At 39.4% G+C, this 21,809-nt stretch overlaps 1 protein-coding gene across 1 annotated transcript in view; it reads right to left on the bottom strand.

The window, feature by feature from the left end:
- LOC138100259 (CD209 antigen-like protein C) overlaps nucleotides 1-21,501 on the bottom strand; it is a 38,770-nt gene extending 17,269 nt beyond the window's left edge. Inside the window, exons 1-3 of the mRNA XM_068998049.1 lie at nucleotides 21,394-21,501; nucleotides 4,181-4,240; nucleotides 3,430-3,609 (exon numbers count right to left, since the gene is read on the bottom strand). Of these exons, the coding sequence (XP_068854150.1) occupies nucleotides 3,430-3,609; nucleotides 4,181-4,220 (220 nt within the window). The 5' untranslated portion in view covers nucleotides 4,221-4,240; nucleotides 21,394-21,501. The remainder of the gene's footprint in view (nucleotides 1-3,429; nucleotides 3,610-4,180; nucleotides 4,241-21,393) is intronic.
- Between the last annotated feature and the right edge of the window lie 308 nt (nucleotides 21,502-21,809).

Genomic DNA, 21,809 nt, shown 5'->3' with positions numbered 1-21,809 from the left:
AAAATCCTCCCAAAAATCTCTCAAAATCCCTCCAAAATCCCTCAAAAATCCCTCAAAAAACCCCAAAAATCTCTCAAAATCCCTCAAAAAACCCCAAAAATCCCTCAAAAAATCCCTCCACAATTCCTCAAAAATCCCTCACAAAATCCCCCAAAATCCCTCAAAAATCCCTCCAAAATCCCTCAAAAACCTCTCAAAATCCCCAAAATTCCCCCAAAGTCCCCCAAAAATCCCTAAAAATTCCCCAAAAAATCCCCAAAAAACCCCCAAAAATCCCTCCAAAACCCCTCAAAAATCCCCCCTAAAACCCCAAAAATCCCTCAAAAATGCTCCAAAATCCGTCAAAAATCCCTCAAAAATCCCCAAAATTTCCCCAAATTCCCCCTAAAATCCCTCAAAATCCCTCCAAAAAATCCCCCAAAATCCCTCAAAATCCCTCCAAAAATCCCCAAAATCGCCAAAAATCCCCCAAAATCCCTCAAAAATCCCTCCAAAAACCCTCAAAAAACCCCCAAAAATCCCCCCCAAAAAACCCAAAAATCCCTCAAAAATGCTCCAAAATTCGTCAAAAATCCCCCAAAAATTCCCCAAAAATCCCCAAAATTCCCCCAAATTCCCCCCAAAATCCCTGAAAATCCCTCCAAAAAATCCCCCAGAATCCCTCCAAAAATCCCCCAAAATCGCCAAAAATCCCCCCAAAAACCCCCAAAATCCCTCAAAAATCCCTCAAAAATCTCCCAAAAAACCCCCAAAAATCCCTCAAAAATGCTCCAAAATCCCTCCAAAAATCTCTCAAAATCCCTCAAAAAAACCCCAAAAATCCCCCAAAAAACCCCCAAAAATCCCTCTAAAATGCTCCAAAATCCCTCAAAAAAACCCCCAAAATCCCCCAAAATCCCCCAAACCCCCCAAATTTCCCCAATCCCATTGTTTTTGGGATCTTTTCCCGTTTTTCCCTCCCGTGCTTTCCCGGCCGTGGCCACGAGGCCGCCGCAGCCCCGGCAGCCGAGGCCCAGCACGAGCAGCGCCAGCAGCGCCCGGCGCCGGCCCCATTGCTGGGGGGCCCAAATCCCCCAAAACCCCCCAAAAACCCCCAAAACCCCCCCAAAAATCCCCAAAATCCTCCAAAATCCCTCAAAAAAACGCCCAAAATCCCTCAAAAATCTCCCAAAAAACCCCCAAAAATTCCTCAAAAATCCCTCCAAAATCCCTCAAAAATCCCTCAAAAAATCCCCAAAATCCCTCAAAAAATCCCCCCAAAATCCTCCAAAAATCCCTCCAAAATCCCTCAAAAACCTCTCAAAATCCCCAAAATTCCCCCAAAATCCCCCCAAAATCCCTAAAAATTCCCCCAAAAAATCCCCAAAAAACCCCCCAAAAATCCCCCAAAATCCCCCAAAAATGCTCCAAAATCCCTCAAAAATCCCTCAAAAAAAACCCAAAAATCCCTCAAAAATCCCTCAAAATTCCCTCAAATTTCCCCAATCCCAAATCCCGTTGTTTTTGGGATCTTTTCCCGTTTTTCCTCACGTGTTTTCATGGCCGTGGCCACGAGGCCGCCGCAGCCGAGGCAGCCGAGGCCCAGCACGAGCAGCGCCAGCAGCGCCCGGCGCCGGCCCCATTGCTGGGGGGCCCAAATCCCCCAAAACCCCCCAAAAACCCCCCAAAACCCCCCCAAAATCCCCCCCAAAAATCCCAAAAATCCTCCAAAATCCGTCAAAAAAACCCCTCAAAATCTCTTGAAAAATCCCTCAAAAATCGCCCGAAAATCCCCCAAAAACCCCCAAAAATCCCTCAAAAATGCTCCAAAATCCATCAAAAATCCCTCCAAAATCCCTAAAAATCCCTCCAAAAAATTCCCAAAAATCCCCCAAAAAACCCCCAAAATCCCCCAAAAATCTCTCAAAAATCCCTCAAAAAAACCCCAAAAATCCCCCAAAAAACCCCCAAAAATCCCTCAAAAATGCTCCAAAATCCGTCAAAAATCCCCCAAAAATCCCCAAAATCCCTCCAAATTCCCCCTAAAATCCTCCAAAAACCCCCCCAAAATCCCCCAAAAATCCCTAAAAATCCCCCCAAATCCCCCCAAAAATCCCTAAAAATTCCCCAAAAATCCCTCAAAAATGCTCCAAAATCCCGCAAAAAAACCCCAAAAATCCCTCAAAATTCCCTCAAATTTCCCAAATTTCCCCAATTTGGGATCTTTTCCCGTTTTTCCCTCCCGCGCTTTCCCGGCCGTGGCCACGAGGCCGCCGCAGCCCCGGCAGCCGAGGCCCAGCACGAGCAGCGCCAGCAGCGCCCGGCGCCGGCCCCATTGCTGGGGGGCCCAAATCCCCCAAAAACCCCCCAAAACCCCCCAAATCCCCTCCAAAAATCCCCAAAATCCTCCAAAATCCCTCAAAAAAACCCCCAAAATCCCTCAAAAATCTCCCAAAAAACCCCCAAAAATTCCTCAAAAATCCCTCCAAAATCCCTCAAAAATCCCTCAAAAAATCCCCAAAATCCCTCAAAAAATCCCCCCAAAATCCCTCAAAAATCCCTCCAAAATCCCTCAAAAACCTCTCAAAATCCCCAAAATCCCCCCAAAATCCCTAAAAATTCCCCAAAAAATCCCCAAAAAACCCCCAAAAATCCCTCAAAAATGCTCCGAAATCCCTCAAAAAAAACCCCAAAACCCCTCAAAAATCCCCCTAAAAAAACCCAAAATCCCTCAAAATCCCCCAAATTTCCCCAATCCCGTTTTTTGGGGATCTTTTCCCGTTTTTTCCTCACGTGTTTTCATGGCCGTGGCCACGAGGCCGCCGCAGCCGAGGCAGCCGAGGCCCAGCACGAGCAGCGCCAGCAGCGCCCGGCGCCGGCCCCATTGCTGGGGGGCCCAAATCCCCCCAAAACCCCCCAAAAACCCCCAAAACCCCCCCAAAAACCCCAAAAATCCTCCAAAATCCGTCAAAAAAACCCCTCAAAATCTCTTGAAAAATCCCTCAAAAATCGCCCGAAAATCCCCCAAAAAACCCCAAAAATCCCTCAAAAATGCTCCAAAATCCATCAAAAATCCCTCCAAAATCCCTAAAAATCCCTCCAAAAAATTCCCCAAATCGCCCAAAATTCCCTCAAAAATCCCTCAAAAATCTCCCAAAAAACCCCCAAAGATCCCTCAAAAATCCCCAAAAATCCCTCAAAAATGCTCCAAAATCCATCAAAAATCCCCCAAAAATCCCCCAAAAATCCCCCAAATTCCCCCAAATTCCCCGTAAAATCCCTCAAAATCCCTCCAAAAAATCCCCCAAAATGCCCCAAAAATGCTCCAAAATCCCTCCAAAATCCCTCAAAAAAAACCCAAAAATCCCTCAAAAATCCCTCAAATTCCCCCGAACTTTCCCAAATCCCAAATCCCGTTGTTTTTGGGATCTTTTCCCGTTTTTCCCTCACGTGTTTTCACGGCCGTGGCCACGAGGCCGCCGCAGCCGAGGCAGCCGAGGCCCAGCACGAGCAGCGCCAGCAGCAGCGCCCGGTTCCGACCCCGATCCCGGGAATTCCCATCCCGAATTTCCGGAGGAGCTCCCGGAGCTCGGGGTTGGTTCGGAATCGCGGCGGAGCCGGAAATTCCTGCTGGGAAAAGAAGGAAAAAAGGGAATTTTCGGGGGAGTGAAATCTGAGGGGGTTTTTTGGGAATTTGGGGGATTTTTGCAGATTTTTTGGGGGAGTTCTGGAGTGGGATTTTGGGGTTTTTTGGGGGGTTTTTTTGGGGGGGGTTGAGGGGGGAATTCCAGAGGGGGTGGGGGTGGGTTTATCTGTGATGGGGGTGGGTTGGGGAAGGGGCAACATTCCCATCCCGAGGTGGAATTCGATCCCAAAATTCCCATCCCGAGGTGGAATTCGATCCCAAAATTCCCATTCCAAAGGTGGAATTCAATCCCAAAATTTCCATCCAAAGGTGGAATTTAAATCCTGAAAATTCCCATCCCGAGGTGGAATTCAATCCCAAAATTCCCATCCCAAAGGGGACTTTAAATCCCAAAAATTCCAAACCCAAAGGGGAATTTAATCCCCAAAATTCCTATTCTGACCCGGAATTCAATCCCAAAAATTCCCATCCCAAAAGTGAATTTAAATCCCCAAAATTCCCATCCCAAAAGTGAATTTAAATCCCCAAATTCCCGCTCCCGTTTTCTGCCCCCACCTTGGCTCCGAGTGTCGGCTCCGCGCCGCGACTCCGCCATGGCCGCGTCCTGGGATTCTCCTGGAGAGGCAAAAACGGGGCCAAAAATCCGGATTTCACTCCCAAAAAATCACCAAAAGCCACCCAAAAAATCACCCAAAAATATCCAAAACCCACCCAAAAAATCACCCCAAAAAATATCAACCCCCCCCCAAAAATCACCCAAAAAATCACCAAAAAATAGCAAGAACCCACCCAAAAAATCACCAAAAAAATCACAAAAAATATCCAAAACCCACCCAAAAAATCACCCAAAAATCACCCAAAAAATAGCAAAAATCACCCCAAAAATCACCAAAAAAATAGCAAAAGCCAGCAAAAAATCAAAAAACATCCAAAACCAACCCCAAAAAATCACCAAAAAATCGCAAAATCCCGCCCAAAAAAAATCACCAAAAAATATCCAAAACCCACCAAAAAATCACCCAAAAATCACAAAAAAATATCAACCCCCCCCAAAATCACCCAGAAAATCACAAAAAAATAGCAAAAGCCACCCAAAAAATCACCCAAAAATCACCAAAAAATATCCAAAACCCACCCAAAAAATCACCGAAAAAATCACAAAAAACCATCAAAAACCCACCCCAAAAAATCATCCAAAATATCACCCAAAAAATCACAAAAAAATGCCAAAACCCACCAAAAAATCACCCAAAAATCACAATAAAATAGCAAAACCCACCCAAAAAAATCACCCAAAAAATATCCAAAACCCACCAAAAAATCACCCAAAAATCACCCCAAAAAATAGCAAAAACCCACCCAAAAATCACCAAAAAATCACAAAAAAAATAGTAAAAGCCACCCAAAATATCACCCAAAATCACCAAAAAAAATGAAAAACCCACCCCAAAAAATCACCCAAAAAATGCCAAAACCCACCAAAAAATCACTAAAAAATAGCAAAAACCCACCCAAAAAGATCACCAAAAAAATCACAAAAAAATAGCAAAAGCCACCCAAAAAATCACCCAAAAATCACCAAAAAATATCCAAAACCCACCCAAAAAATCACCCAAAAAAAGTCATAAAAACATGCCAAAACCCACCAAAAAATCACAAAAAAATAGCAAAAACCCACCCCAAAAAATCACCAAAAAATATCCAACCCCCCCAAAAAAATTATCTAAAACCCACCCAAAAAATCACCCAAAAATCACAAAAAAAATCAAAAACCCACCCAAAAAATCACCAAAAAAATCACCCAAAAATCACAAAAAAACATCAAAAACCCACCCAAAAAAATCACCAAAAAATCACCCAAAAATCACCAAAAAATAGCGAAAACCCACCCAAAAAATCACAAAAAAACATCCAAAACCCACCCAAAAAATCACCCAAAAAGCACCAAAAAAAATCAAAAACCCACCCAAAAAATCACCAAAAAATCACCCAAAAATCACAAAAAAATGCCAAAAACCCACCCAAAAAATCACCAAAAAATACCCAAAACCCACCAAAAAATCACCCAAAAATCACTAAAAAAATAGCAGCCTCCCCAAAAAAACACCAAAAAAATCACCAAAAACTATCCAAACCCACCCAAAAAATCACCCAAAAAATCACAAAAAACATGCCAAAACCCCCCCAAAAAATCACCCAAAAATCACAAAAAAATAGCAAAACCCACCCAAAAAATCACCCAAAAATCACCAAAAAAAATCAAAAACCCACCCAAAAAATCACCCAAAAAGCACAAAAAACCATCAAAAACCCACCCAAAAAATCACCCAAAAAATCACCCAAAAATCACAAAAAAAGCAAAAACCCACCCAAAAAGTCACCAAAAAATACCCAAAACCCACCAAAAAATCACCCAAAAATCACTAAAAAAATAGCAACCCCCCCAAAAAAACACCCAAAAAAATCACCAAAAAATATCCAAACCCCCCCAAAAAATCACAAAAAACATGCCAAAACCCACCCCAAAAAATCACCAAAAAATATCCAACCCCCCCAAAAAATCACCCAAAAATCACAAAAAAATAGCAAAACCCACCCAAAAAATCACCCAAAAATCACTAAAAAATATCCAAAACCCACCCCAAAAAATCACCCAAAAATCACCCAAAAAAATCACAAAAAAATGCCCAAACCCACCAAAAAATCACCCAAAAATCACAAAAAAATAGCAAAAGCCACCCAAAAAAATCTCCCAAAAATCACCAAAAAAAATCAAAAACCCACCCAAAAAATCACCCAAAAAGCACAAAAAACCATCAAAAACCCACCCAAAAAATCACCCAAAAAATCACCCAAAAATCACAAAAAAATGCCAAAAACCCACCCAAAAAATCACCAAAAAATATCCAAAACCCACCAAAAAATCACCCAAAAATCACTAAAAAAATAGCAACCTCCCCCCAAAAAAACCCAAAAAAATCACCAAAAAATATCCAAAACCCCCCAAAAAATCACCCAAAAAATCACAAAAAACATGCCAAAACCCACCCCAAAAAATCACCAAAAAATAGCAAAAACCCCCCCAAAAAATCACCAAAAAATATCCAAAACCCCCCCAAAAAATCACCAAAAAATCACCAAAAAATCACCAAAAATTATCCAAATTCCCCCGGAACCGCCCCAACCTGGAAATTCCCCCTTTTCCTGCCGCAATTCCCGAATTTTTCCGGGATTTCCCTCCCTTTTTCTCGGCTCTGCCTCAACTCCCGAGTTGGGATTTGCCTCCGAATCCCCCAAATCCCTGGAATTCCGCCCTGGATTTGGGGCTGGGAAGGTGCAAATTCCATCTTTGGGAATGAGGACGGAGCCAAAAAAATTCCTTTGGAATCCTCCTGGTGTGGAATTCCCAAATTTTCCGGGGATTCTCGGCCGATTTTTGGCGCCAAAATCCCGATTTGGGAGCGGAATTCCAAGGAAATCCGGAGCCGGAAATTGAAATTTGAATTGGAAAAACCTTGGAAAAATGGGAAAAAAAATGTGGATGGATCCAATCTGGAGATTTTCCCAGAGCTGGAGGAAATTCCAACCAAAAAGAGGGAAAAAAACCCCAAAAATCCGGGAAAAGATCCCGAAATTCCCGAAGGAATCCAAGGCTCGTTTGGCTTCCCAAATCCACATCCGGCTCCGAGCACGGAAAAATGGGAATTCCTGGGAAATCCCTGAAATCAGCTGGAAAATCCCAAATTTCCCGAGGTGGAAAAAGTGGGAATTCCCTGGAATTTCTTCTGGGAATTCCCCGAAATCAGCTGGAAAATCCCAAATTTCCCGAGGTGGAAAAAACGGGAATTCCCTGGAAAATTCCTGCTGGGAATTCCCAAAATCAGCTGGAAAATCCCAAATTTCCCGAGGTGGAAAAAGTGGGAATTCCCTGGAATTCCTGCTGGGAATTCCCAAAATCAGCTGGAAAATCCCAAATTTCCTGATGTGGGAAAAACGGGAATTCCCTGGAATTTTTTCTGGGAATTCCCCGAAATCAGCTGGAAAATCCCAAAATGGGAATTCCCTGAAATCAGCTGGAAAATCCCAAATTTCCCAATGTGGAAAAAGTGGGAATTCCCTGGAATTCCTGCTGGGAATTCCCTGAAATCAGCTGGAAAATCCCAAATTTCCTGATGTGGAAAAAACGGGAATTCCCTGGAAAATTCCTGCTGGGAATTCCCCGAAATCAGCTGGAAAATCCCGAATTTCCCGATGTGGAAAAGGTGGGAATTCCCTGGAAAATTCCTGCTGGGAATTCCCTGAAATCAGCTGGAAAATCCCAAATTTCCCGAAATGGAAAAACGGGAATTCCCTGGAAAATTCCTGCTGGGAATTCCCTGAAATCAGCTGGAAAATCCCAAATTTCCTGATGTGGGAAAAACGGGAATTCCCTGGAATTTTTTCTGGGAATTCCCCGAAATCAGCTGGAAAATCCCAAAATGGGAATTCCCTGAAATCAGCTGGAAAATCCCAAATTTCCCCACGTGGAAAAAGTGGGAATTCCCTGGAATTCCTGCTGGGAATTCCCTGAAATCAGCTGGAAAATCCCAAATTTCCCGAAATGGAAAAACGGGAATTCCCTGGAAAATTCCTGCTGGGAATTCCCTGAAATCAGCTGGAAAATCCCAAATTTCCTGATGTGGGAAAAACGGGAATTCCCTGGAATTTTTTCTGGGAATTCCCCGAAATCAGCTGGAAAATCCCAAAATGGGAATTCCCTGAAATCAGCTGGAAAATCCCAAATTTCCCCACGTGGAAAAAGTGGGAATTCCCTGGAATTCCTGCTGGGAATTCCCAAAATCAGCTGGAAAATCCCAAATTTCCCGAGGTGGAAAAAGCGGGAATTCCCTGGAATTTCTTCTGGGAATTCCCCGAAATCAGCTGGAAAATCCCAAATTTCCCAACATGGAAAAAGTGGGAATTCCCTGGAATTCCTGCTGGGAATTCCCTGAAATCAGCTGGAAAATCCCAAATTTCCCAACATGGAAAAAACGGGAATTCCCTGGAAAATTCCTGCTGGGAATTCCCCGAAATCAGCTGGAAAATCCCAAATTTCCCGATGTGGAAAACCGGGAATTCCCTGGAAAATTCCTGCTGGGAATTCCCTGAAATCAGCTGGAAAATCCCAAATTTCCTGATGTGGAAAAAGCGGGAATTCCCTGGAAAATTCCTGCTGGGAATTCCCCGAAATCAGCTGGAAAATCCCAAAATGGGAATTCCCCAAAATCAGCTGGAAAATCCCAAATTTCCCGAGGTGGAAAAAACGGGAATTCCCTGGAATTTCTTCTGGGAATTCCCAAAATCAGCTGGAAAATCCCGAATTTCCCGCCGGGTTTTTTGCCCGTTTTTGCTGATTTTGGCCCCATTTTGCTCTCCCGCCTTTCCCCCGGGTGCGAAGGGAATGTTCCGGATTTGGGGGATTTTTTTCCGCTTCCGGATTTTCCCAGGGGTTTTGGCTGCCTTGGGATGATCCCAATGATCCTAAAAATCCCAACGATGCCAGGGATCCCAAAAATCCCAACGATGCCAGGGATCCCAAAAATCCCAAAAATCCCAACAATCCCAATGATCTCAACGATCCCAAAAATCCCAAAAATCCCAATGATCTCAACGATCCCAAAAATCCCAACAATCCCAACAATCCCAAAAATCCCAACGATCCCAGGGATCCCAAAAATCCCAACAATCCCAAAAATCCCCAAAATCCCAACGATCCCGGGGATCCCAAAAATCCCGAAAATCCCAAAAATCCCAACGATCCCAAAAATCCCCAAAATCCCAATGATCCCAAAAATCCCAAAGATCCCAATGATCCCAGGGATCCCAACGATCCCAAAAATCCCCATGATCCCAACAATCCCAATGATCCCAACAATCCCCAAAATCCCAACGATCCCAACAATCCCCGGGATCAGTGATCCCAAAAATCCCGAAAATCCCGAAAGTCCCAACAATCCCCAAAATCCCAACGATCCCAACAATCCCAACGATCCCAATGATCCCAACGATCCCAGGGATGCCAGGGATCCCAAAATTCCCCAAAATCCCCAAATCCCAACAATCCCCCAAATCCCAACGATCCCGGGGATCCCAACAATCCCCGGGATCCCAAAAATCCCCAAAATCCCCAAAATCCCAACAATCCCCCAAATCCCAACGATCCCGGGGATCCCAAAAATCCCAAGGATCCCAAAAATCACCAAAATCCCCAAAAATCCCCAAAATCCCAAGGATCCTGGGGATCCCAAAAATCCCCAAAATCCCCAAAATCCCAAGGATCCCAAAAATCCCCCAAATCCCCCAAAATCCCCAAAATCCCAACAATCCCGGGGATCCCAAAAATCCCCAAAATCCCCAAAATCCCCCAAATCCCAACGATCCTGGGGATCCCAAAAATCCCCAAAATCCCCAAAATCCCAACGATCCCAAAAATCCCCAAAATCCCCAAAAATCCCCCAAATCCCCCAAATCCCAACGATCCCGGGGATCCCAAAAATCCCGAAAATCCCAAAATCCCAAAAATCCCCAAAATCCCAAAAATCCCAACGATCCCGGGGATCCCAAAAATCCCAATGATCCCAAAAATCCCCAAAATCCCCAAAATTCCCCAAAATCCCCAAAATCCCAACAATCCCGGGGATCCCAAAAATCCCCAAAATCCCCAAAATCCCCCAAATCCCAACGATCCTGGGGATCCCAAAAATCCCCAAAATCCCCAAAATCCCAACGATCCCAAAAATCCCCAAAATCCCCAAAAATCCCCCAAATCCCCCAAATCCCAACGATCCCGGGGATCCCAAAAATCCCCAAAATCCCCAAAAATCCCCCAAATCCCCCAAATCCCAACGATCCCGGGGATCCCAAGGATCCCAAAAATAAAATTCCAATGATAATACCAACAATAATCAAAATAATATGAATAAATTAACAATCGTATTAATAAAATAACCAATATTAGTAAAATACCGATAATAATAATAATAATAATAATAATAAGGAATTAATAAAGATTAATGAAAACAGTAGCAATAATAAAATGATAATTAAAAAATAACATTAATAATAGTAAAATAATTGTAACGATAAGAAAAATAATAAAAATAATAAGGCAACAATAATGATACAAGGAATTTTAAAAATAATAAAATAATCTTATCAGTATAATAATAATATTAATAAATAATATTAATAAATAATAATAATATTAATAAATAATAATAATATTAATAAAATAATAATATTAATAAAATAATGATAACAATGCCTTAATAGCAAGAAATTTATAAAAAATAATAAGAATAGTAACAATAATAAAATAATAATTAAAAAATAACAGTAATTAAAAATAATAACATAATAATAACAATAATAAAGACAATATTAATAGAAGAACAATATTAATAAAATCACAATAACAATGACAGTAACAGTAAGAAATTAATTTAAAATAATAACAGTAGCAATAATAAAATAAGAATTAAAAATAATAATAGTAAAATAAGAATTAAAAATAACAATAGTAAAATAATAATTAGAAATAATAGTAAAATAATAATAACATAATAACAATAATAAAAATAAAATTAATAAACCCAATAATATAAATAAAATAATAACAATGACAGAAATAGTAAGAAATTTATAAAAAATAATAATAACAGTAAGAATAATATAATAAGAATTGAAAAATAATAATAGTAAAAAATAATATCATAATAGTAAAAAATAATATCATAATAAAAATAATATTAATAAAATAACAATAATAATGACGGTAATAATAAGAAATTAATTTTAAAAAATAATAAAATAATAATTAAAAATAACAATAATAAAAAATGTTAATAATGTAATAATAATAACACTAATAAAAATAATAAAATAACAATAATATAAATAATAATAAATAATAATAAAAAATAATAAAAAATAATAAAAAAGTAAAAATAATAATAAAAATAATAAAAATAATAATAAAAAAATAAAAATAATAATAAAAATAATATTAGTAATAATAACAGTAAGATTAATAAAATAACAATAACAATAACAAAAAGAAATTAGTAAAAAATAATAATAGTAAAAATAAAATAATAACTAAAAAATAACAATAATAGTAATAAATAATAACATTGTAATAATAATACTTAAAATAATAAAAGAACAATAGTAATATAAATAATAATTAAAATATTGATAAAATAATAGTAATTATAATAATAACAGTAATACTAATAAAATAATATCAGCAGTAAGAAATTAATAAAAAAATAATAGTAATATTAATAAAATAAAAATTAAAAAAAACCAATAATAGTAATACAACAATAACGTAATAATAACAATAATTAAAATAATAAAAGAACCATAACATAAATAATAATTAAAATAATAAAATAATAGTGATTATAATAATATCAGGAATATTAATAAAATACTAATAAGCTGAGCAAGAAAAAATTAATAAAAAATAATAATAGTAACGATAAGAAAATAATAATTAAAAAATAACAAAAATAATAAAAATAATAACGTAATAATAGTACTAATAACAAGCTAATAATGATGATATTAATGGCAGCAGCAGAGCCTTGTGCTGATAACGCTTATCAGCTTCTCGCCAGCCCTTTTTGACCGTTTCTTTGGCCTTTTTGGGGCGCTTTGGGCGCTTTTGGGGCTTTTGTCGGGTTTTGCTGGGTTTGGATGGTTTGGGGGCGATTTTTGGGGTGATTTTTTGGGGGGGTTTTGGTTTTTTTTGGTGATTTTTGGGTGATTTTTTGGGTGATTTTTGGATATTTTTTGGTGATTTTTGAGTGATTTTTGGGGGGGGTTTTGGCTTTTTTTGGTGATTTTTGGGTGATTTTTGGATATTTTTTGGTGATTTTTTGGTGATTTTTTGGGTGATTTTTGGATATTTTTTGGTGATTTTTGAATGATTTTTTTGGGTGGGTTTTGGATATTTTTTAGTGATTTTTGGGGTGATTTTTGGGGGGGTTTTGGCTTTTTTTGGTGATTTTTGGGTGATTTTTGAATATTTCTTGGTGATTTTTGGGTGACTTTTAGGGTGGGTTTTGGGTATTTTTTGGTGATTTTTTGAGTGATTTTTTGGGTGGGTTTTGGATATTTTTTAGTGATTTTTGGGGTGATTTGGGGGGGGGGTTTGGCTTTTTTTGGTGATTTTTGGGTGATTTTTGGATATTTTTTGGTGATTTTGGGGTGATTTTTTGGGTGATTTTTGGATATTTTTTGGTGATTTTTGGGTGACTTTTTGGGTGGGTTTTGGGTATTTTTTGGTGATTTTTGGGTGATTTTTGGATATTTTTTGGTGATTTTTGGGTGATTTTTTGGGTGATTTTTGGATATTTTTTGGTGATTTTTGAGTGATTTTTTGGGTGGGTTTTGGATATTTTTTTGTGATTTTTGGGGTGATTTTTGGGGGGGTTTTGGCTTTTTTTGGTGATTTTTGGGTGATTTTTGAATATTTCTTGGTGATTTTTGGGTGACTTTTAGGGTGGGTTTTGGGTATTTTTTGGTGATTTTTTGAGTGATTTTTTGGGTGGGTTTTGGATATTTTTTAGTGATTTTTGGGGTGATTTTTGGGGGGGGTTTGGCTTTTTTTGGTGATTTTTGGGTGATTTTTGGATATTTTTTGGTGATTTTGGGGTGATTTTTTGGGTGATTTTTGGATATTTTTTGGTGATTTTTGGATGACTTTTTGGGTGATTTTTGGATATTTTTTGGTGATTTTTGAGTGATTTTTTGGGTGGGTTTTGGCTTTTTTTGGTGATTTTTGGGTGATTTTTGGATATTTTTTGTGATTTTTGAGTGATTTTTTGGGTGGGTTTTGGATATTTTTTTGTGATTTTTTGGGTGAGTTTTAGGTATTTTTTGGTGATTTTTGGGTGATTTTTGGGGTGGATTTTGGCTTTTTTTGGTGATTTTTGGATATTTTTTGGTGATTTTTTTGAGTGATTTTTTTGGGGTGGGTTTTGGATATTTTTTAGTGATTTTTGGGTGATTTTTTGGTGGGTTTTGGCTTTTTTATGATTTTTTTGGTGATTTTTTTGGGTGGCTTTTGGTATTTTTTTGTAATTTCTGGGTGATTTTTTGGGTGGCTTTTGCTATTTTTTTTAAATTTTTGGGTTATTTTTGGGTGGGTTTTTTTGTGGATTTTAGCTTTTTTAGTGATTTTTGGGTGGGTTTTTGATGTTTTTTGGTGATTTTTGGGTGATTTTTTGGGGGGGTTGGGATATTTTTTGGGTGATTTTTTTGGGTGATTTTTTGGGCGGGTTTTTGATGGTTTTTTTGTGATTTTTTGCGTGATTTTTTTGGTGGGTTTTGGATATTTTTTGGTGATTGGGTGGCTTTTGCTATTTTTTTGTGATTTTTGGGTGATTTTTTGGTAGGTTTTGGCATTTTTTTGTGATTTTTGGGGTATTTTTTTGGTGATTTTTTGGGTGATTTTTTGGGTGGGTTTTGGTATTTTTTGGTGGGTTTTTTGGGTGGGTTTTGGATGTTTTTTGGCGATTTTTGGGGCGATTTTTTGCTGGCTTTTGCTTTTTTTTTGGTGATTTTGGGGTGATTTTGGGTGGGTTTCGGTATAATTTTTTAGTGCTTTTTTGGTGGGTTTTGGTAGAATTTTTTGGTCATTTTTTGGGTGATTTTTGGGTGGCTTTTGCTATTTCTTTGGTGATTTTTGGGTGATTTTTTGGGTGGGTTTTCGATATTTTTGAGTAATTTTTTGGATGGATTTTTGAAATTTTTTGGTGGGTTTTGGTATTTTTGGTGATTTTTTGGATTGGTTTCGATATTTTTTGGTGATTTTTGGTGGGTTTTGGTAGAATTTTTTGGTCATTTTTGGGGTGATTTTTTGCTGGCTTTTGCTATTTTTTTGGTGATTTTGGGGTGATTTTTTGGTGGGTTTTCGATATTTTTGAGTGGGTTTTTTTGGGTGGATTTTTGATATTTTTTGGTGGGTTTTGGTATTTTTTCATGATTTTTTGGATGGGTTTTCGAGATTTTTTGGTGATTTTTTGGGTAGGTTTTCGATATTTTTTGGTGATTGTTGGGGTGGCTTTTGCTATTTTTTTGGTGATTTTTTGGTGATTTTGGGGTGATTTTTTGGGTGGCTTTTCGATATTTTTTAAGTGATTTTTTTGGGTGGATTTTTGATATTTTTTGGTGGGTTTTGGTATTTTGTGGTGATTTTTTGGGTGGCTTTGGCTATTTTTTTCTGATTTTTTGGGTAGGTTTTCGATATTTTTTGGTGATTTTTTCGATGGGTTTTCGATATTTTTTGGTGATATTTTGGGTAGGTTTTCGGTATTTTTTAGTGCTTTTTCGGGTGGCTTTTGCTATTTTTTTGGGTCATTTTTTGGTGATTTTTTGGATGGGTTTTCGATATTTTTTAGTGATTTTTTTGGGTAGGTTTCCGATATTTTTTAGTGCTTTTTCGGGTGGCTTTTGCTATTTTTTGGGTCATTTTTTCGGTGGTTTTTTCCTGACTTTCCCCATTTTTTTCCTGATTTTTCCGCTATTTTTTCACTGATTTTTTCGCTGATTTTACTGATTTCTTCCAACTTTCCAACTCCCACCCTCCCCCCCTTCTCCCATCCCAAAATCTCCCCAATCCCGACCCCACCTGAGGCCTCTCCCACCCAACCCCAGAAGTGCCCAATTTCTGCTTTTTCCCCCCAAACTCCTCTTATCTCTCCTGGCCTCTCTTATCTCCCCCTGCAGCTGCTCCCTCCCCACACCGGCCTCAACTCCCATTTTTTTGCTCTAAATCCAAATATTTCAGGGAAAATTCCCAATTCCTGCTGCCACTCGGAACCTTTTCTTTTTTTTCCTCCTCGAAGCCCCAAAACCGTCGGATTTGCACCCAAACCCTTTTGCCTCGAGGCGGAAAAAATCTTCCCAAAATCCCGAATTTTCAGCCCTTTCTGGTGCCAGGGGCAGGTGGGAGGAGATTTGAAAGTCTAAAATTTAAGGCACCGCATTTTTGAGGGGTTTTTCCCCCAATTTTCATTTCTGCCAAGGCCGCCGTTGATTGAAATGGTGAATTGAAAATTGCGTCGGTAGTTAATTAAATCGGTATTTAATTCAATTGATATTTCATTAAATCTATATTTAATTCAATCTATATTTAACTAAATTGATATTTAATTAATTTGTTATTTAATTAAATCGATATTTAATTAAATTGATACTTAATTCAATTGATACTTAATTCAATTGATATTTAATTAAATTGATACTTAATTCAATTGATACTTAACTAAATTGATATTTAATTAAATCGATATTTAATTAAATTGATACTTAATTCAATTGATATTTAATTCAATTGATATTTCATTAAATTGATATTCAATTAAATTGATATTTCATTAAATCGATATTTAATTAAAGTGATAATTAAATTGATACTTAGCTAAATTGATATTTAATTAAATTGATATTTAATTAAATTGATATTTAATTAAATTGATATATAATTAAATTGATACTTAATTAAATTAATACTTAATTAAATTGATATTTATTTAATTAAATCGATATTTAATTCAATTGATACTTAACTAAATTGATATTTAATTCAATTGATATTCAATTAAATCGATATTTCATTAAATCGATATTTAATTCAATTGATCTTCAATTAAATCAAGGTTTAATTACATTCACCATGAATTCCTATTTAATTAAATATTTCATGACATCAAAAGCGATTATTGAATTCAATGCTATTTAATGAAGGATTGGATTCAATTCGTAGCTAATTAATGAGATATTTAATTTAATTAATTCTCGCTGTTCCACCAGGGGAGTCCAAGGGGAGATTTTTTCCAAAAAAAAAAAAAAAAAACACCAAGAAAAAAAAGGTTCCAAAATCCCAAAATAATCCTGGTCCAAAAATCCCACAAAACCAGGTTTGGAAATCCCAAAATATTCTTGTTCCGAAACGCCACAAAGATAACCCAGGACCAAAATCCCCCAAAAAACCAAATCCCAAAACGCCCGAAATCCAAATCCCAAAATCCCAAAATCCCCCAGATCCAAAATAGAGAAAAAACCTCCGAAAATCCCAGAAAACCGGGACCCAAAATCCCAAACCAACCCCATTTCAAAGCTCCAAACCCACCCAGGTCCAAAATCCCCTCCAAAATTCCTAAATCCCAAAACAACCAAATTCCAGAGGAGCAGGAAATGAGGTTGGAAAATCCCCCAAACGCCCCGGCCCCAAACAGCAGGAAACCGAATTCCAAAATCCCGGAGTTTGGGGTTCCAAAATCCCAAAATAAGCCCGGTCCCAAACCCCAAACCCCAAGTTTGAAAACACCGAAATGGCCCCGTTCCAAAATAGCCCCAAAACCGAATTTCAAGAGCCGAAAACCGCGTCCGAAAATCCCAAATGAGCCCAGTTTGGGATCCCAAAATAGCCCCACCAGGAATCCCAAAATGGCCCAGTTTGGGATCCCAAAATGGCCCCGTTCAGGATCCCAAAATAGCCCCGTTTGGGGTCCCAAAATAGCCCAGTTTGGGGTCCAAAATGGCCCAGTTTGGGATCCCAAAATAGCCCAGTTTGGGATCCCGAAATGGCCCCATTTGGGATCCCAAAATGGCCCCGTTTCAGATCCCAAAATAGCCCCACCAGGGATCCCAAAATGGCCCCACCAGGAATCCCAAAATAGCCCCACAAGGAATCCCAAAATGGCCCCGTTTGGGATCCCAAAGTAGCCCCAACTGGGATCCCAAAATAGCCCCACCAGGAATCCCAAAATAGCCCCGTTTGGGATCCCAAAATAGCCCCTTTTGAGGTCCCAAAATCGTCCCACTTTGAATCCCAAAATAGCCCTGTTTGGGATCCCAAAATAGCCCCGTTTGGGATCCCAAAATAGCCCAGTTTCGGATCCCAAAATATCCCCATTTGGGATCCCAAAATATCCCCATTTGGGATCCCAAAATAGCCCCATTTGGAATCCCAAAATAGCCCCATTTGGGATCCCAAAATAGCCCCATTTGGGATCCCAAAATAGACCCCGTTCAGGATCCCAAAATAGCCCCCTTTGGTATCCCAAAATCGCCCCACTTTGAATCCCAAAATATCCCCGTTTGGGATCCCAAAATGGCCCCACCAGGGATCCCAAAATGGCCCCACCAGGAATCCCAAAATAGCCCCGTTCAGGATCCCAAAATAGCCCCACAAGGAATCCCAAAATGGCCCCGTTTGGGATCCCAAAATAGCCCCAACTGGGATCCCAAAATAGCCCCACCAGGAATCCCAAAATAGCCCCGTTTGGGATCCCAAAATAGCCCAGTTTCGGATCCCAAAATATCCCCATTTGGGATCCCAAAATATCCCCATTTGGGATCCCAAAATAGCCCCATTTGGGATCCCAAAATATCCCCATTTGGGATCCCAAAATAGCCCCATTTGGAATCCCAAAATAGCCCCGTTTGCGATCCCAAAATGGCCCCGTTTGGGATCCCAAAATAGCCCCGACTGGGATCCAAAAATAGCTCCATTTGGGATCCCAAAATGGCCCCGTTTGGGATCCAAAAATAGCTCCATTTGGGATCCCAAAATGGCCCCGTTTGGGATCCCAAAATAGCCCCATTTGGAATCCCAAAATAGCCCCACCAGGAATCCCAAAATGGCCCCGTTTGGGATCCCAAAATAGCCCTGTATGGAATCCCAAAATCGCCCCGCTTTGAATCCCAAAATATCCCCGTTTGGGATCCCAAAATAGCCCCACCAGGAATCCCAAAATAGCCCTGTTTGGGATCCCAAAATAGCCCTGTATGGAATCCCAAAATGGCTCCGTTTGGGATCCCAAAATGGCCCCGTTTGGGATCCCAAAATAGCCCAGTTTGGAGTCCAAAAATGGCCCAGTTTGGGATCCCAAAATAGCCCAGTTTGGGATCCCAAAATGGCCCCATTTGGGATCCCAAAATATCTCCGTTTGGTATCCCAAAATAGCCCTGTAAGGAATCCCAAAATATCCCCGTTTGGGGATCCCAAAATAGCCCTGTAAGGAATCCCAAAATAGCCCCGTTTCGGATCCCAAAATAGCCCCGTTTGGTATCCCAAAATCGCCCCACTTTGAATCCCAAAATCGCCCCGCTTTGAATCCCAAAATATCCCCGTTTGGGATCCCAAAATAGCCCCACCAGGAATCCCAAAATAGCCCCCTTTGGGACCCCCAAAATGGCCCCGTTTGGGATCCCGAAATAGCCCCGTAAGGGATCCCAAAATGGCCCCATTTGGGATCCCAAAATGGCCCCGTTTCAGATCCCAAAATAGCCCCACCAGGGATCCCAAAATGGCCCCACCAGGAATCCCAAAATAGCCCCGTTCAGGATCCCAAAATAGCCCCACAAGGAATCCCAAAATGGCCCCGTTTGGGATCCCAAAATAGCCCCGTTTGGGATCCCAAAATAGCCCCGTTTGGGATCCCAAAATAGCCCCGACTGGGATCCCAAAATAACCCAGTTTGGGATCCCAAAATGGCCCCGTTTGGGATCCCAAAATGGCCCCGTTTGGGATCCCAAAATAGCCCCACCAGGAATCCCAAAATGGCCCCATTTGGGACCCCAAAATAGCCCCGTTTGGGATCCCAAAATAGCCCTTTTTGGGAATCCCAAAATAGCCCCATTTGGGATCCCAAAATAGCCCCGTTCGGGATCCCAAAATAGCCCCGTTTGGGATCCCAAAATGGCCCCGTTTGGGGATCCCAAATTGGCCCCGTTTGGGATCCCAAAATAGCCCCGATCCGAGATCCCAAAAACCAAGTTTGGAAATCCCAAAATAGCCCCGATCCGAAACGCCACAAAACCAGGTTGGGAAATGACCGAGTTTTAAAATAACTCAGGTCCAAATTCCCCAAAAAACCGATCCCAAAATGCCAGAGAAACAAATCCCAAAATCCTAAAATACCCCAGGTCCAAAATACGGAAAAAATTTCCCCAAATTCTGGAAATTTTGGTTCCAAAATCCCAAAATAACTCAGTTCCAAAATAGCCAAAAAATGGGGGTTTTCAGCTCAAAATAGCCCCGTTCAAAATCCCAAAATCCCAAATTCCAGAATCCCAAAAATGCAATTCCAGAATCCCAAAAATCCAATTCCAGAATCCCCAAAACCGAAATTCCAGAATCCCCAAAAATCCAATTCCAGAATCCCCAAAACCGAAATTCCAGAATCCCCAAAAATCCAATTCCAAAATCCCCAAAACCGAAATTCAAAAATCCCCAAAACCCAAATTAAAAAATCCCCAAAACCGAAATTCCAGAATTCCCAAAACCCAAATTCCAGAATTCCCGAAACTCCAATTCCCGAATCCCTTCAGGACCCCAGTTCCGAAAATATTACGAAACCAAATCCCAAAAAAACCCCCAGAAATCCCCAAAATTCCCGAAATCAGCCGCTTTGAGAAGGCCGATGCCGAAATTCCGAATTCCCAAATTCCGAATTCCCGACTTGTGAATTTCAAAGTAGCAAATTCTGAAATTCCGAATTCCAAAGTTCCCAAATTCCCAAATTCTGAACTCCAAAATTCCAAATTCCAAATTCCAAAGTATCAAATTACCAAATTCCAAATTCCAAAATTCTCAATTTCCAAATTCCAAATTCCAAAATTCTGATTTCCAAATTTCTGACTTCCAAAATTCCAAATTCCGAATTCCAAAGTATCAAATTCCAAAATTCCAAAATTCCAAATTTCAAAGTATCAAATTCCCAAATTCTGAATTCCAAAATTCCCAAATTCCAAATTCCAAAATTCTGAATTCCAAAATTCCAAATCTCAAAATTTAAAATTTCAAAATATCAAATTCCAAAATTCTGAATTCCAAAATTTCGACTTCCTAAATTCCAAATTCCAAAATTCCGAATTCCAAAGTAGCAAATTCCAACATTCTGAATTTCAAAATTCCAAATTCCCAAATTCCGAATTTCAAAATTCCAAATTCCCAAATTCCAAATTCAAAAATTCTGAATTTTAAAAGGTCCAAATTTCCAAATTCCCAATTTTCAAATTCTGAATTCCAAAATTCCGAATTCTCAAATTCGAAATTCCAAAGTAGTAAATTCCCAAATTCGGAGTTCCCAAATTCCAAATTTCGAAATTTCAAATGCCGAAATTCTGAATTCCCAAATTCTGAATTCCAAAATTCCGAATTCAAAATTCAAAATTCAAAAATTCGGAATTCCAAAATTCTAAATACCCAAATTTCGAATTTCAAAATTCCGAATTCGAAAATTCTGAATTTCCGAATTCAAAATTCAAAACTTCCGGATTATAAAAGGTCCAAATTTCAAAATTCCAAAATTCCGAATTCTTAAATTTCGAATTCTCAAATTCTGAATTCTCAAATTCCGAATTTCAAAATTCTGAATTCCAAAATTCTGAATTCCCAAATTCCAAACTTAGACATTACAAATGCCGAAATTCTGAATTCTCAAATTTAATTCCAAAATTCTGAATTCCCAAATCCCAAATTCTAAATTCCAAAATTCTGAATTCCCGACTTTAAAAATTCCGAATTTTAAAAGGTTCAAATTCCGAAATTTCCAAATTCCCAAATTCCGAATTTCAAAATTCCGAATTTCGAAAGTCAAAAATTCCAAATTCCGAATTCCCAAATTTCAAATCCCCAACCCACCCGATTCCAGATGTCCCAAATTCCCGAGATTCCCAAAAAATCCCCGCCCAATCCGGGCTCTCACCTGGGCTCCGAAGAAAAAATTCGGGACCTTTGGGGTCTCCTCCGGGAAAATTCCGGGAAAATCCTCGGCAGATCCGGAGCCGCCCCCGCTGGACCTCGGCGAGCAACGAGCCCGAAACCGGCTGGAACCGGAACTTCCGAGCACAATTTGGGATATCGGGAAGCCGGAATTCCTTATCGCCCCTTGTGGGCGTGGCTCCCCCACCTCATGAATATTCATGACCCCCCCCCATCCCCCAAAAAATCGATATTCCCAAAATTCATCCCCTTGGAATTCCCTTCCCACCCAGAGCGGGGCTCGGGGTTGGATTTTTTTTTGTCCCGAATCCCTTAAAAAAATTCCAGGGGGGATTTTTCCGGGAATTCCGGAGCTTCCTGGATACGGGAAAATCGTTGTTTGTCCCCAAAAATGCTCCG

This window comes from Aphelocoma coerulescens, chromosome 30, assembly GCF_041296385.1.
Source record: "Aphelocoma coerulescens isolate FSJ_1873_10779 chromosome 30, UR_Acoe_1.0, whole genome shotgun sequence".
NCBI classification, from domain to species: Eukaryota; Metazoa; Chordata; class Aves; order Passeriformes; family Corvidae; genus Aphelocoma; species Aphelocoma coerulescens.
This window is presented reverse-complemented; position numbering and strand designations above follow the sequence as displayed.